Below are 14,351 nucleotides of genomic sequence, written 5' to 3' on the forward strand. Positions count from 1 at the left end.
CCCAATCTAAAGTAACTCCATGCTTCCCTGGCGCCCTCCCCTGCCTCGTTGTGAATTAGACCCCCTCTCTCAATGAGGCATTTGAACGATCTCAGCGGTGTTGGAGGACCAAGGCTCAGAAGCACTGGGGAAAGATCCTCAGCCTGTCTGTCTAGCCGTTCCACACAGACACCAACCGCTGCCCGCCAATCTGCTCTCCATGGGAAGCCAGCTGGTGAGAGCCAGGGGTGGCTCTCCACCTCTCAGCATGGCTTCCCCCGACCTCTTACTATCTAAGGATTTAGGCTTAATTCAGGCAGTCTCAGGCTTTGCTCCTGAATCTATTTTTCTTCTTACTAGCTCTTTATTGCTTTTTTCCTTATTTTTTTTGCCTATTTTGATGAGATGCCATGAAAACACCTATCATTGTAATTTATATGCATCCAGGAATGATAAGGACCAAAGAGGATGTGAATCACTTAACACGCATGATCACGACACCTGTTCTGTAAGGAGCCCAATACTGACTGCTTGAGGCTCTGTCCATTGTGACCAGTCAACTACTGACGTAATCTCGAGAAAACAGTCACAGATAATGTGTAAATAAATGACTATGGACTATGTTCCAATAAAACTTTATTTTCATGAAAATAGGCAGGGGCCGGATTTGGCTGGGTGCTGTACTTTGTTGACTCCTGTTCTAGACGTTACTATTATAACTTTCTCTTGACCTGCCAGCATTTTGAATGATGAATCCCAGCTTCTTTGATTTTCATATCGTGGTCTGTGAGTACTGATGACTCTCATGGTAATTAAAAACCACCAAAACTTGGTTGGGTTTTGTAACCCAAAGGGGGAAAAATAATGACCACACAAATTGTTTTCTAGTCTAACAAAATTTCTCCTTTCTGGGCTAGAATTTTGGAGATGGGGAGACCATTTCTGTAAGTGACCTGGGATCATCTTCAACAAACCTTGGTTTATTTAGATGAGTTCAAGAATGTCCATATTCTTCTCATAGTTGAATTCACACCAGAAGCTTGTATAATTCATGGTAAGTAATCTGGCCTTCAATTGCTCCCTCTATAAATGGGTGTGATGTTTAACTTCTCTTTGGGATATATGCTTCTTTGGTCCATTGGCTTTCCCATTCTGTAGTAAAACGAGGAAAGTGAAGGAATTAGAAATGCTTGTTAAAGCAGGATTGGAAGGACAGGGGACTGGTATTTCTAGCACAGAGGGTGGTATTTAGAAGGGAATAAACCAGTGTTTGCAAGTTGAAGCCATTTGACTAAGGCAGAAAAGAAGAGCCTACACCACCAAGAGCAGGCAATATGGCGGCCAACTACACTGCCTTGGCTGGGTCCTCTCCTGGCTCTTCCACAGCATCTTCAGCTCCATCGAGGATGCCCAACCCAGCCACACTACTGTGACTTTGTGCTGGGCACTGAGTTTTGCTGGCCCGATGCTGTCAAACTCACTCCGATTCTGGCCTCATGTGAGCTTCTTGCTTTCAGAAAAATTTGCCCCACCGCCTTTCACGAGCGGTCCTTGGCAGGGATGCCTCTCCCATTCTGCACGCACAGCTCACTTCGTGGGCACAAAGAAATGGCAGAAAGCTTGGGAGGGAAAAAACCCAACAACCCAGCTCAGTCTAAACCTTGGGAAATCTAACAGGGCCTGCCTCCCTTTGAAAACTATCCACAGACATTTCTGGCCCAAGTGAAACCATGCTTCTCACAGAGGGCTGGAGACAGCAAATGGGGCCTTAGTCATACACAGTTAGTCTCAAACTTATGTTGCTGCTCACAGGGAGAAATCAATGTACAGTATATTAAAAACAATCACTGCGGCCCTTAAATGATCCAATAGTTTAGCTTTGAATGCATTCAAGCTAATGAGGGCTTTAATGGCTTCTGACAGATCGTTCCATTGATCAAGGGCATGTATGAAGTACTCTGCCTACTAAGCTCTGTTTTGATTTTGAGAAAAGAAAACTAAACGTCCATGGTAAACAGGGCTTGATTGTTCACATGTTCGCTGGGATGCCTCTCAGCCTGACCCTGGTCAGGAGCAGAGGCGGGGAGGACACTGGGAATCCTATATACCTGGCTTGCTTCGCTCCGACTCTAATCAGGGCGTAATCAAGTGGAAATCTCTGTCTGAAGGGTTGGGGGGCAGGGGACGGAGGGAGACCAGAGCTCCAGTTTTCTGCGTTGGATAAGTTACCAGCCCTAGCTTTCTGTGCTCTGAGAATCGATTTGTTCCCTGTGGGGTTTGGTAGGTTAAACGTGCTTGCTCCAGAGTCAAAGACCAAACCCTCCAGGTGATAAGTGAAAGTGGGCTTCTCAGTGGGGGACAGAAGTTTCACAAAGGAGCAGATGAAAACAGGCTTCCCCTCTGGTGTGTCCAAGAACATTTGCCCAAGTGCGGAACATTCCTGAACTCAGCCTGGCATTTTTTTGCAGGGTATATGGAGTCTGAAAAAATATAAGGGATCCCTTAGCATTATTCCCACTGGGATTGTCCTTGTTCAGGAGGTGTGTTGGCTCCTTGCTGTAGCCTCAAGAGTGAGCCAGAGGCTGCTCCAGTCACACGGCATTGCCTGGTCAAGAGTCATACACATGTGCAAACTCTCCCGTTAGCCACGAACAGGGCTAAGCTTGTTTTACTGTTATTATTATTGTTGTTGTTTATTTTTAGTTGTAGATGGACACAATGCCTTTATTTCATCTATTTATGTTTTATGTGGTGCCGAGGATGGAACCCAGTGCCTCACCCGTGCTAGGCAAGCTCTCTGCCACTGAGCCACAGCCGCACCTCCTATTGCTATTTTCAAAAGGAGCCCCCACCCTTGGGCTTGCCAGGGCGTTGGTGTTTACGTAGCCTTTCCAATCGCCGCCTCCTGGGGGAAACGTGCAGGGGGGCAGAGCTGGTGAGTTCCACCTGTGCATCGCTCCAGCTGCAGAAACTTCCATCTCCTCATCTAGGAGGCTGGGAAGGGGGAGCAGGTACCTTTCAAAACTGCCACCATGAAGGGAGTGGTCACCTGTGACCTTTATTTGGTCTTTAACGCCAGGACAGATTATGCAGAGATGCTCATATGCCATTTTCCCCAATCAAGGGGGACTAGAGCCCCTGTACTTTTTCTGAACTACCCACAGAATGGCCTTGACCTTTCTGCACCCCCCGTGAGGCGCAGTGTCCATCCCGGGCCAGCGCTTCCCACCTCTCAGCAGGAAGCCACCACACTTACAGATTGGAAACAAAAGGAAAGCCCAGAGCCACAGCCAGAAGTGCTTCATTTGTATGGGTGCCATGTTTAGTCAGTGGCTTTTGTAAAATTGATGAATTTTGTCTAAAGGCAAGTGCAGACAGGCAAACAGATCTGTATCTGCTGTTATCCATTTAGCTTGACACACATGTGCAGGGGAACTACTTTACCTTGATTCTTTCAGGACTGATGAAAAGTAAATGCAAACAAAGTCATGAACTGCATCATTGGAAAAGAATCACGGAATCTAATGCTGGAAGTTAATTAATGCTTCCCTCCCCTTGGAAGAGACTGACCCTGGTACTTAGACATTCAGAGTCAATAAACAATTGTTGTACACAGATCATCCATTAGAAGAGGGTGGCAAGAATTTTTTTTTTTTTAAAGCAAATCTAAAATTGCAAAGGGCGACCTAATCCCGCTGTAGTAACGGGAGTACTGAGGGATCATTTTTCATAATATCTTATTTAGAAAATGTTCTAGGCCTTCTGCCTGGAAACATGCGCACATGCGCGTGCGCGCGCGCACACACACACACACACACACACACACAGAAGCTGTGAACACAAATGGAATAATAAGGGATGGTAACATGTTATTTTTCTCAAGTAAACCCACAGAGATCTTTGGGCTCTTTTTTGATGACTGTTGAATATTTTGGTTGAGATAACACTGATCATCATAATTCGTAGACATTGAGTGATTACCAGTACCAGACATGATGTGAATGCTTAACATGTGTGATCCCAGGGGAGAGAGCCGTCGGATGAGCAAGGCAGGCGTTATCATCGTCCGCATTGTATCTACGAAGACTGGAGCACAGAGAGGTTAAGCAATCTGCCCACATCACAGAGCTCTAACTTTTAGCACAGGAACCTGGGCTAATAACAGCCTGTAACTCACTGAAAGGCTGTGTGCCAGGCACTGCCGGAGGCATTTTACGTTGCCTTATGAATCTGCACACCCTATGTGACAAAAGCGTTTATTATTTTGCCCATTTTGTCGATGAGAAAACGGAGATTTGAAGGGGTCGGGAGCTTTAGGTCACACACAGAGATCCAGGACCGGACAAACCCAGAACGACTGCAGCCAGAAGCCTCTGCTGCCCCTCAGGAGTCTGAAGATCCGGGAACTCTGATGGATATCAATGAGATTGGTAAAGCAGGAGCGCAAAGGAGACTGGTTTTTATTTTCGGAGGATGTGGGTCAGATATTGGGAAGGACTTGACCCTGCAAGGTCCTGAGAGGGTGAGAATTGAACGGTGAGATGACAAGGGTCCAAAGGGGTGGAGGATGGGGAGCCAGGCTGAGCAGCAATCTGGTCCCTCCAGGCTGCAGCAGGTGCCCTTGGGGACACTTAAGCCTTCTTGTTCATATGAAAGAAAGGAGAGTTGGACCCTTTCTGGACTTTCCAGCGGCTCTGGTTCTGGAACATCTTGGAGCGTCTCCAGTGAGCGAGAGAAGCAGCGCGTGCCTTTCCCCGCCAACCAGGAAACCTGCCTCCCAAGCTCGGTGGCAGCCATGGGTGCCCTCGTCCTCCCACGGGAAGTCATTATGGGCTGGCTCTCCTCCTGCCTCCCCACCTCGTCCCTCCGCTCAGAGCCGCCTGGTTCTCCCCCAGCCAGTCATCCCGACACGCCGTGCCTTCCCTCCCCCTTTATGGTTGTCAAATTGATTTCACCACCGCGATACCTATGGCTCCCAATGAAACTTAATTAAAAATACCATTTAATCACAAAGTAACAAAGGCAAACTGGATAAGCGGCATTACCACTCCAGCGCGTTTTAATCCGCACTGCTTCGCTCCGTCTGAATCTGTTCGGATGGAAATTGCCTTTTCAAATCAGAATCCCCTGGTCTTCCATGCGCTTGCCGCTGACAGATCTCCAAAATAAACAGTATTTAGCGTGGCATGGATCCAAATGTATGCAATTTGCCCAGTGGTAAAATCAGCCTTAACTAGAGCAGGGGAAAAAAAGTTGCATTCGAAACTACCTTCCCTGGAACACACGGAAACCCAGTGCACCGGGGCATCCGTCAACCGGGGCCTGTGGCGTCCCACTCCTAGCCTCCCTCATGCCGTCGGTGATGGACTTAGAAGCCGATTACTCAAATTGTGTCACCAGTCATGCCACGACCCTGTTCTTTTCTTTTCTGTCTAAAAAACTCTCCTGGGCTAGAGGCCGCCAGTGGGAATGGACAGGACAGTCGCAGAGGTAGCTTGAACTCTGCAAGTGGGAGGTGACTGCAGGGGTGCCCAGGCCAGCAGCCCTCCGGGAGCTGGGGAATTCCCAGCTGGAAGGTGGCTCCTTGGAATGAGCCCTCTGCTGCGCAGAGGCCCTTGGAAGTCAGGTAGCAGCCGCACGCCCTCCCGGACCAAAACCCTCCCGAGGTTGCCAGGGCAGGTGGGATAAAACCCCAGGGTCACCTCTGCCTTTGCTCCAGCAGTGACTCTCCCGTCCTCCGTCTGGGCCAAAGGCCCTTTGTTTTCTGCGTGCCCCTTCCCAGCACTCCCCTGCCTCAGGATCTTTGTGCCTGGCGTCCCCTTTCCCACCATGCCCCTCTTCAACTCGTCGATCTACCAGCCTTCTTGGGTCACTGGTCCCGTGTCCCCACCCGTGTTGGTTTCCTTCAGCACTTACAGTCACCTGGGATGATCCTGTCATTTTTTTTCCTGGCTCCCAGCTACAGGGTAAGTTCCTGTTTTGGTCACTACACACCCCCGGTCCCCAGGTCCTGGGAGCCCATGGAGGGTGAGCTCCATCACTGGATTCCGGGGCTCACCGCACTGCTGAGGGAGGCCGGTGGCAACTGAGTGCAAAGTGATGTCTTAGGTCACTTTTCTCAGGAGAGCTGGGACCCCATGGCCAGGCTACGCCTGGTAGGAAAGCGGCTGGTGCTGATGCAGGTGTCCCGGGCCTGGCTGCCCCGCTCCTCGTCCACGCCCATCGTGGCTCTGGGCCCGTGCTCCCGGGCAAGTCCTTCCCACGCTCAAGGGGAGGACCAGGCCTTCCCTCGGCCCCCAGGTTTTTGCCAGGCACTTTTCTACTGTCTCCAGACTCCCGTCCCTCCACTAACCTGGCCTCCCCAGGGAGCAGATGTGAGGATCCTCAAGCACACCAAGCTTCTGGCGCCCCAAAGGCCATTCTTCTTTACCTTTCAGATTCATCTGAGGTAGTGGCTTCTCCAACTCTGTCACCTGGCTGCACCTGGAGGGTTTGAAAACTACCTCCATCCACCTGGGCCACCCAGGCTGGTGAAGCAGGCCTGTGTGCAAGGAGCAAAGCACAGACCCTGTTTCTTATCCTTTTAATATCTTTATTGTATATGAATGTTTAATGATGCACACAACATATGAGTACAAGCAGTTCATGAATATAGTTGGGTAGGAATACACACATGTTGGGGTACGCGCTAAGCATTAGTGATTCTTACTACTGGGCCACGAGCAAGCAGGTTTGGAAAGCGTGGACATGAGGGGTGGAGCAGGTCAGGTTTATAGCAAACAAAAACAGGGAGCGACAGGGTTCACTGCAAATCACAGGGAGGTGTGGCCACTTCAGAGCGGGAAGACGCCACTTGGCCTGCTGCCATGCTGGGAGGCAGGCCTAGGACTGGCAGGTGCTCCAGATTCTAAAGAGAATGCAGACATTTTACTTTACGTGAAATCTCCCAATTCAAAAGTACTGGCACCTAAGGAAATGTAACAACGAACAAACATCAGGAGGACTAAATAAAAAGCGGGCCAGATGGTCAGAGGTGGGGGGCCCCAGTGTGGCTTCTGTTATTTCCCTTCATCCCTGTCAATGACCTTCGCATCTCTTTTACTGATGAGGAAACCGAGGCTCAAAGACATGAAGGAATGAGTCCAGGGTCTGAGAGCCCTGAGTCTCAACATGGCGCACCCTGGCCACTCTGTGGCCTGGGAACCAGCTCCGTGGGAGAGTGCCTTCAGTCCTCAGAGCCTGGTGGCAGCAAAGAGGCTATCCCAGTGCTTCTCTCACGGGCAAAAGTTCTCCAGCTCCTAATCTACTGGGAAGGCTACGAGGGGAGGCAACAGGCAAGGAGAAGGGCTAAGTACCCTGGTGATTTCTTGGGACACCAAAGGGCAGGAGCCAAGCCAGAACGGGAAAGGTGTCTTAATGGCATCGCAAGACAAAAACTGGCACAGATCTAGAAAGGGAGGGGAAAACATCTAGATCCGGGTCCACTTAGCCATACATAACAACACTAATGTTTATCTAGTATTTAAAACGTGCCAGGAAATGATCTAAGTCTGCAGCTAGATTATGTCACTTAATCTTCATCTTGGGATCTGATGCCTTTAGCATCCCCATTATAGAGATGAGGAGACTGAGGCAGGAGAATGTGCTTTGCAAAGGTCACAAAGCTAGTGGGAGTCTTAATTCAGGCACTGAACCCAGAGGCCAGGTTCGACCTCTTCTACTTGGTGTCTCTGTAGTGCCAATGTCATTAGGATGGAGCACTGGGGTTCTTCAGGGCTCATTATCTGCAAATGGGGGCATTAGAGAAAAACTTGTGCTATGCTGGCTAAATTCATGACGCAATGTAAACTGGGCTGATCTCTGTCATCAGAACAGGGCAAGTCCCTAGAGACAGGATGTCAGCTTTGTTTTAATTGTGAACACTTCCCCATTCCTGAGTGTGGTGTGCGGGACGTACATCTCAGGATTTCACTGAGCTTTGTCTCTGAAAAGGGAAAGAGGCTACTCTTCAGGGTCCCTGCTCTTTCAATTCCTTTCTCCTGTAGGAAGAGCAGCTACGAAGAACTGGAAAGGCGAATACCTGCTGTGAACACTTCTTCCAAGAGGACTTTCTACAATGATGCCAATGCTCCAGAGTTTTGTTGTCCAAAACAGTAGTCACTAGCTACATGTGGCTTTGAAGTGGCTTGGGAAACCAAGGAACTGAATTTTTAATTAAAATTGAATTTAAATTGGAGATGCCACAGTTAGCTAGAGATGGCCATATTGGCCTCTAGAGGGTATGGTGAGGAACAGGGATGGACGACTCTAGGATCTGTCTTTCCCCAGACAACTGGGTCCACTCTACATCTGGTGGAGGCTGGAGAAGGAGGAAAGCAGGTGAGGCTCTGTCTCGAGTTGGGCTCAACCCTGCTACCTCCCTTGGGGGCTGACAGGCTCCTATGAAAAAATCCAAGTGAGCACGTTTTCTAGGGGAAGTTCTTGTTTAATACCAAATGGGACGATGGCACTGTTGTTTTTCAACACTGTACTATTCACAGGCTCCATCCCCTAGCTGTTTTGAATTGGGACCCAGGTTCTACAACCCGAGGGCCAAGAGAGGCCTACGCTTTGCCCAAGCCCGTGATGAGGTTGCGGGAGAGAGGCCAACCATGTCTCTTCCTTCTCCACCTAAGATGGTGCTCCTCCTAGGGCTTTGCTTCCAGAAGCTGAGCTCTGAGTTCTGAAATGATGTCTGTGAGGTCAAAGGGCAGAGGCATGGAGGCATCGTCCTTTTCCCAGTATGGCCGACAGTCTGGTTTCTGGTCCACGGGCAAAGTTCGGGCGATTCGGCACTGGCACCTGCAAGAGTAAGAGCAGGCAATGAACCCACTGGGGGAAACTCCTGGAAGGTCCAGGGAGCCCGGAGACCAGCACGGACACGTGCTGCCCACACAGTCCTCTGAGGCAGAGGCCCAGAGACAACAGGGGAGAACGAGGCCACGAGGCACGTGTCCCTGAGGGGAAGAACTCCTCCTCCTCAAGGTGCCGGTTTTTTTTTTTCCCCCGATTCCCAGATCTGTATTATCTTGAGTAACTCTGGAAAAGCCCATCATCAGAGAAATTCAGTCACTCTGCCTTTAAAATAGTGAATTATTTTTTCATTATCTCAACTGTTATTTAAAGTGTGTGATTAAGCCATTATCAGATTTAAATGTTTGTGGGATTTCAATGTATTACTAGATTACTGGGAAAGATTAAATTGAATTTACTGCATTAAAACGTCCAAGAATAGATTAAACAATATTACAGACCGGGGTTGACTTTGGAGATCCTGGAGATTTACAAGTGTCCCAGCTTGCTGGGCTCAGGAAAAAGCACGCCAAGGAGAGACCGATTTATAAGGATATATGCAAATAGAGGTTAATAATCATTTCCACTGATGAATAGGTGGAGGAAACTTCCACAAAATTAAATTAAGAGGCTAGCAAGAGTTAGTCCCTAAGGAAAACACTTAAATCACGGTTTTTATTAAATGGATTATTCATCAATAGTAGAGAAATTAATTATCATATGCAGCTAAATTATAGCCTCGTAGGAAAAAAAAAAAATGTTGGGGCAACATCACCGCCACCTCAGCAGGCAGCTACCTCTCAGAGTCTAGCTTATTTAAAATTGGCCTGGGAGAGCTCAGTGGCTTTAGCTTTATTTATCTGAAAAGCGAGGATCAGAGAGAAGGAAACAAATGGCAATAAAGAATGAACAATTTCTGCACTCTCTGGGAGCACGTGGCTGCCAAGGCGCATGCACCAAAACCAAATGCCAAGCAGAGGTGCACAGCTAAGCCACCTCCGCCTTCCTGAATCTTTCTCTGCATCAATTAAAAAGCAGCCAGCCCCACGATTGGTCTTCTGACTGTGTAAGAATGACCACGAAGAGATCAAAGAATGGGATATCCCAGTCCCGCTCCAAGCCTGATGGGACAGAAGGTTCCTAACTGCAAGACATCATCTCCTCTGGGGAATTATTAATGGTGAGGGGCTCCCCAGGGGGAAAACATACTTCAACTTTACACCTATTTTCGCATGTGGTTAATTGCCATACCGGCATCCTGTGCACTCAATCCGTCGTACATTACACATAACATTCCAATATATCTTCAGCTCTCCGCATCAGGCCCTGATAATAGCGTCTGTTAACATGCACTAAGTACTATTATGTAGCACATCACTTCATAAATAATAAGATTAGCTGACCTCAGGGCCTCAAGAAGAGTAATGTGTTTAAATGTTCTCATTATTTATTTAAAACAAGAATTAAAGCAACAGAAGCTGCCTCTGACAATCCTCTTAGCATAAATATTAAACTGTTTGCACTGATAAGCACACCCTGCACTGGGGGACAGAGGGCGCGTTCGGCAGACGCCTGCACAATAGGTGTTGGGGACCGGGCTGCCGGCTGGCCCCATTCTCAGGGTGCATCTCCCTAGTTCTAGAGATAGTCTCTAAATCACTTGAAAGGGATGAGAGGGAAATTAATATTCAAGGGAAGCTGCGACTAATTACAAAGGAACTCCACAAAGCTTTTTAAATTGTGCTTTCTCTCTGCCTCGGAATCGTAGAGTAATGCTCAATTTACTGGGTAGGGAGAGTTATTCCAAATTGAGCATTTCAATCTCACAGTGGATAAATTATCCGTGCACACATTATCCTGCTTGGCAGATTAAAGGGCCATGATAAGTGTCGATCCACCTAGAATATCACACGGTTTGTGAAAAGTCAATAGAGATGCTTTTTCACCTGTCAGATGGGGTTTGCCTCCTCACTTTGAGAAAGTATTAAAAATATCAGAACCCGCGGCAGAGGTCTGCTTAATGCCATGTTGTACAAGCTTCCCAAGGCCACTGGCTTTGCTTTGGGGCAAAGCTGCTCCCTGGTTTTTTGCCATTGGTCTTTGCATCCAAGGAGGGCTGGTGTGGGAGCCTCTCCTTTCCCTGCAGGCCCTGCTAGCTAGGAGTTGTGTGTATCCACCCCCTCCACCTGGGCTTGGCCGGGAGCCCTTCACCGAGTTCTTCAGGGCCTAATTCAGCAATTTCAAGATTGCTTTAAAATTCTTAATGCCAGTGCTCCTTGCCAATTTCCAAGGGCTCGCTGCTGCATCTCCCTAAGAGAAGGGACAGACACACCCAACTCAGATTATATGCCATTTGCTTCTGCATTATGCTGGGCCATGGGACTGGGAAAGAAAGGTTTGAGAATGACTTGAGAGCACGTCCCCTTGGGGTTTTATTCCTCTTGCTGAAATCACTAGTTCTGCCTCCTTCCACCTCAGTTTCTAAGATGGCCAAACAGGGAGGTTGCCCTGTGGTGGGCAGGGAGTGTCCTCTGGACTCCTGGAGCTGCTGCTTCCAGGGACATGGCACTGGAACCATGCCCACACTGAGCCTCAGGTCCTTCTCTGTCAAGTGGGGATGATGTTAATAACAGTGACAGTGACAAAGACACAGCAGGCCCCCTTATTTGTGGTTCACTTTCTGCAGGTTCGGTTACCCACTGTCTGTCACAGCCAGAAAATATTAAATGGAAAGTTCCAGAAATAATGTGTAAATTTTCATCTGTGTACTTTTCTGAGGAGCACGATGATACCTCATGCCATCCAGCTCTGTCCCGTCCAGGAAGTGAATCACTGACCAGCGTGCACACACTGTGTATTCTACCCGCCCCACGCTGTTGTGGTTTGATGACCTAGAATTGCTCCAAAAAGATGATCCTCCTTCTGATGTAGCCTCAGAAGCTCAATGGCAGCCTAAGGTAACAGCGCAAGGCCTACACCATTCACCTGGGGTCACCTCGTTGCACAGGTGCCCTGTCACCTGACATCATCACCATCACTGTCAGAAGGGGGAGTATTTTCAGAAAGAAAATGCATATTCATATGACTTTTATTGTAGCATACTGTTACAATTATTCCATTTTTATTGGTTGTTGTTAATCTCTTACTCTAATTTTATCCTAGGTATGTATGCACAGGAAAAAACAGTACCTATGGAGTTTCTAACCATGGTTCAGCATGCACTGTGGGTCTTTAGACATATCCCCCATGGATGAGGGTGGGCTGCCGTAACAACAGTACTTATGGGGTTGTTGCGAGGTTGCATGAATCAAAACATAAAGTGTTTAACCCTGCCCGGCATGCAGTTCGAGGAATACTACACATTATCATTGCTGCCATTACTTCCATCATGGGTACCAGTGACGGGCGATCAACACCCTCAAGAGCACCGACTGCCACACCTGTGCCGGTCTCCTCCCTTCACGCTACCTGGGTGGGAAACCTCTGGACTGGCTCGTTCTGGGGGGCACACTGGAGATCCAGGGGTAGTACTTTCTGGCTGGAATCAAATTGAGCCTACAGTTGAATCCTGTCACATAGGACATTCTGGGACACTGTGGCTTATATATTCAAGCTGCTGTAACTTTTCCAGTGACGAGTTAAAGTGTTCAGACTCAGACAGGATCAGCCGTTGTTCCTAAAGATCTAGCACATGGAAGATATGTTTTGGAAATACTGATTGCGGTAGATGATTTTGTCTGGTATCTATTCCTTCCCCACCAACAGGATTCCACATTTCCTGTGGGGAATTCATCCCTTCCCCATATCTTAAGACAACTCAGGGCCCCTTTATTGTGTAAGAGACTCTAGAATATGTGTGCTAAGAAACAAATCAAGTCCATCCGAAGCAGCCACCATTTACAAAGTGTGATGTTAGTGTTCTTTACATGTTCCATGTGGTCTGGATGGGACTATCTCCACTTCTCGGGCAGGAGACAGCTTTGATGGGCCCAAGTTAATGAGCATGTCCCCTCTTCAAGCCACTGGGAAGGACTGTGGGGAGAAGCATGAGTCAAACTAGGGAAAAATCAAGAATCAATCAGAGGAACCTTATGGGAGCAGCGGGGGAAAGACCGTTTTCTCTCCTCATCTGTGGACTATTATCTGGACCTGACAGAGTCATTTGCTGCCATGCTATAAGATGCAGGGTCTTAGATAATGTTGTTCCACAAGCTCTGCTTAGACTTTTTGGTTCCCAGAGCCTTTACTCTCTCACTTAGGTCTGTCTGTCACTTGCAACCTAAAGAATCCTAGCTGACACACTGGCCCTGCTTCCTTCCTCTCTGCTACGTCCTGGCTTTGACAGCATCCATGGCCATGGCCCTGTCACATATCCAGTGTAGTAATGGATAGTCTGGTACATGCAGGGACAGTCTGGGTCTGAAAGCATGGCAAACTGGCCTGGTCTTTGGTTCAGGTCAAACCAAATGTTTCATTTGGGATAAATCTCTAGCCCAAAGTCAAGGGAATGCTGGCTTCATCCACACTGCCCTGTGCAAAGAGCGAGCCAGAGCTGCATGATCTTTTTAAGAACATTTAAAAGATTCCCTCACTTAATGTCCTTCCCAAGTCCTGTGGAAAGCAGCTGAACAGTAAGAAAGTTACCACTTCCCCTTTCAACCTTGTCCTCTTCTCCCATCATAAAGAAAGTCTATTTTTGAAGTTCCTGAGGTTAGCCAGTGAATTGGGATCTACTTAGAAACCACGCTCCTTTCCTGAAGATCTTCCTTTCTAAATTCACATTCAAGCGCTCTATAAGCCACTCCCCAAACCCTTAGCTACTTAGGAAAGACTCTCCCAGAATAACCTAGTTGCAGAACAGGAAGCGACTGAAAGGTGTCACGCCGTCTGGTCTGTTAGCAGATTGTCCAGAGGTCTCCCAGCCCCCACCCCAAGGTGTAACTCATGTGGGCCTCACTGCCCACTGATTTCCCCCAGGGCTGCACTTACATTTGGCCGATCAAGATTGCAGTTACATTAGTGAACACTGGTCGCCATGCTAAAATTAACCACTTTAGCTAAAGTGTGTGTTAATTATGGGTATGCAAGCAGTCAATAAAAGGTTAATGCAAAAGTCAAAGGATAAATTTCTTCCCTTATTGCATCACTTCACAGACTAAATGACTAACATTATACTTTGTGTTTTTAATCAATAGGTTTTACAGTAATGTGCTGGCCATTGATTTTAAGAAAACATATACGATCTTCTTCCTTGTCCCTAAATTTTGCAACAAATAAAGACGGACAGGTAACATTTCCATTACTCCTGAGGCAATGGTAAAGATTTCAGGAGGAGTGGTTTCTGCTAATAGTCATTGAAATATGCAAGCTTAACACACACACACACACACACACACAACTTCATGGAGAAATATTGCCAAGCACAGGCCACTGAAGAGAAAAGAAAAATGAACCTGTTCAGAGAGAATTCTTTACTGGGAAAGAGAAGAGTAACTCCTGCTGATAATAATAATTACATTTTGAACATTAGTTAGATATCC

At 47.8% G+C, this 14,351-nt stretch overlaps 1 protein-coding gene across 1 annotated transcript in view; it reads right to left on the reverse strand.

The window, feature by feature from the left end:
• Positions 1–7,951: 7,951 nt before the first annotated feature.
• Positions 7,952–14,351, reverse strand: part of LOC306648408 (alpha-ketoglutarate-dependent dioxygenase FTO-like) — a 156,826-nt gene continuing 150,426 nt past the window's right edge. Inside the window, exon 2 of the mRNA XM_079118539.1 lies at positions 7,952–8,820. Coding sequence (XP_078974665.1) covers positions 8,667–8,820 — 154 coding nt within the window. The 3' untranslated portion in view covers positions 7,952–8,666. The remainder of the gene's footprint in view (positions 8,821–14,351) is intronic.

The sequence above is a fragment of the Sciurus vulgaris genome, assembly GCF_902686455.1.
Source record: "Sciurus vulgaris genome assembly, chromosome: 17".
Classification (NCBI taxonomy): Eukaryota; Metazoa; Chordata; class Mammalia; order Rodentia; family Sciuridae; genus Sciurus; species Sciurus vulgaris.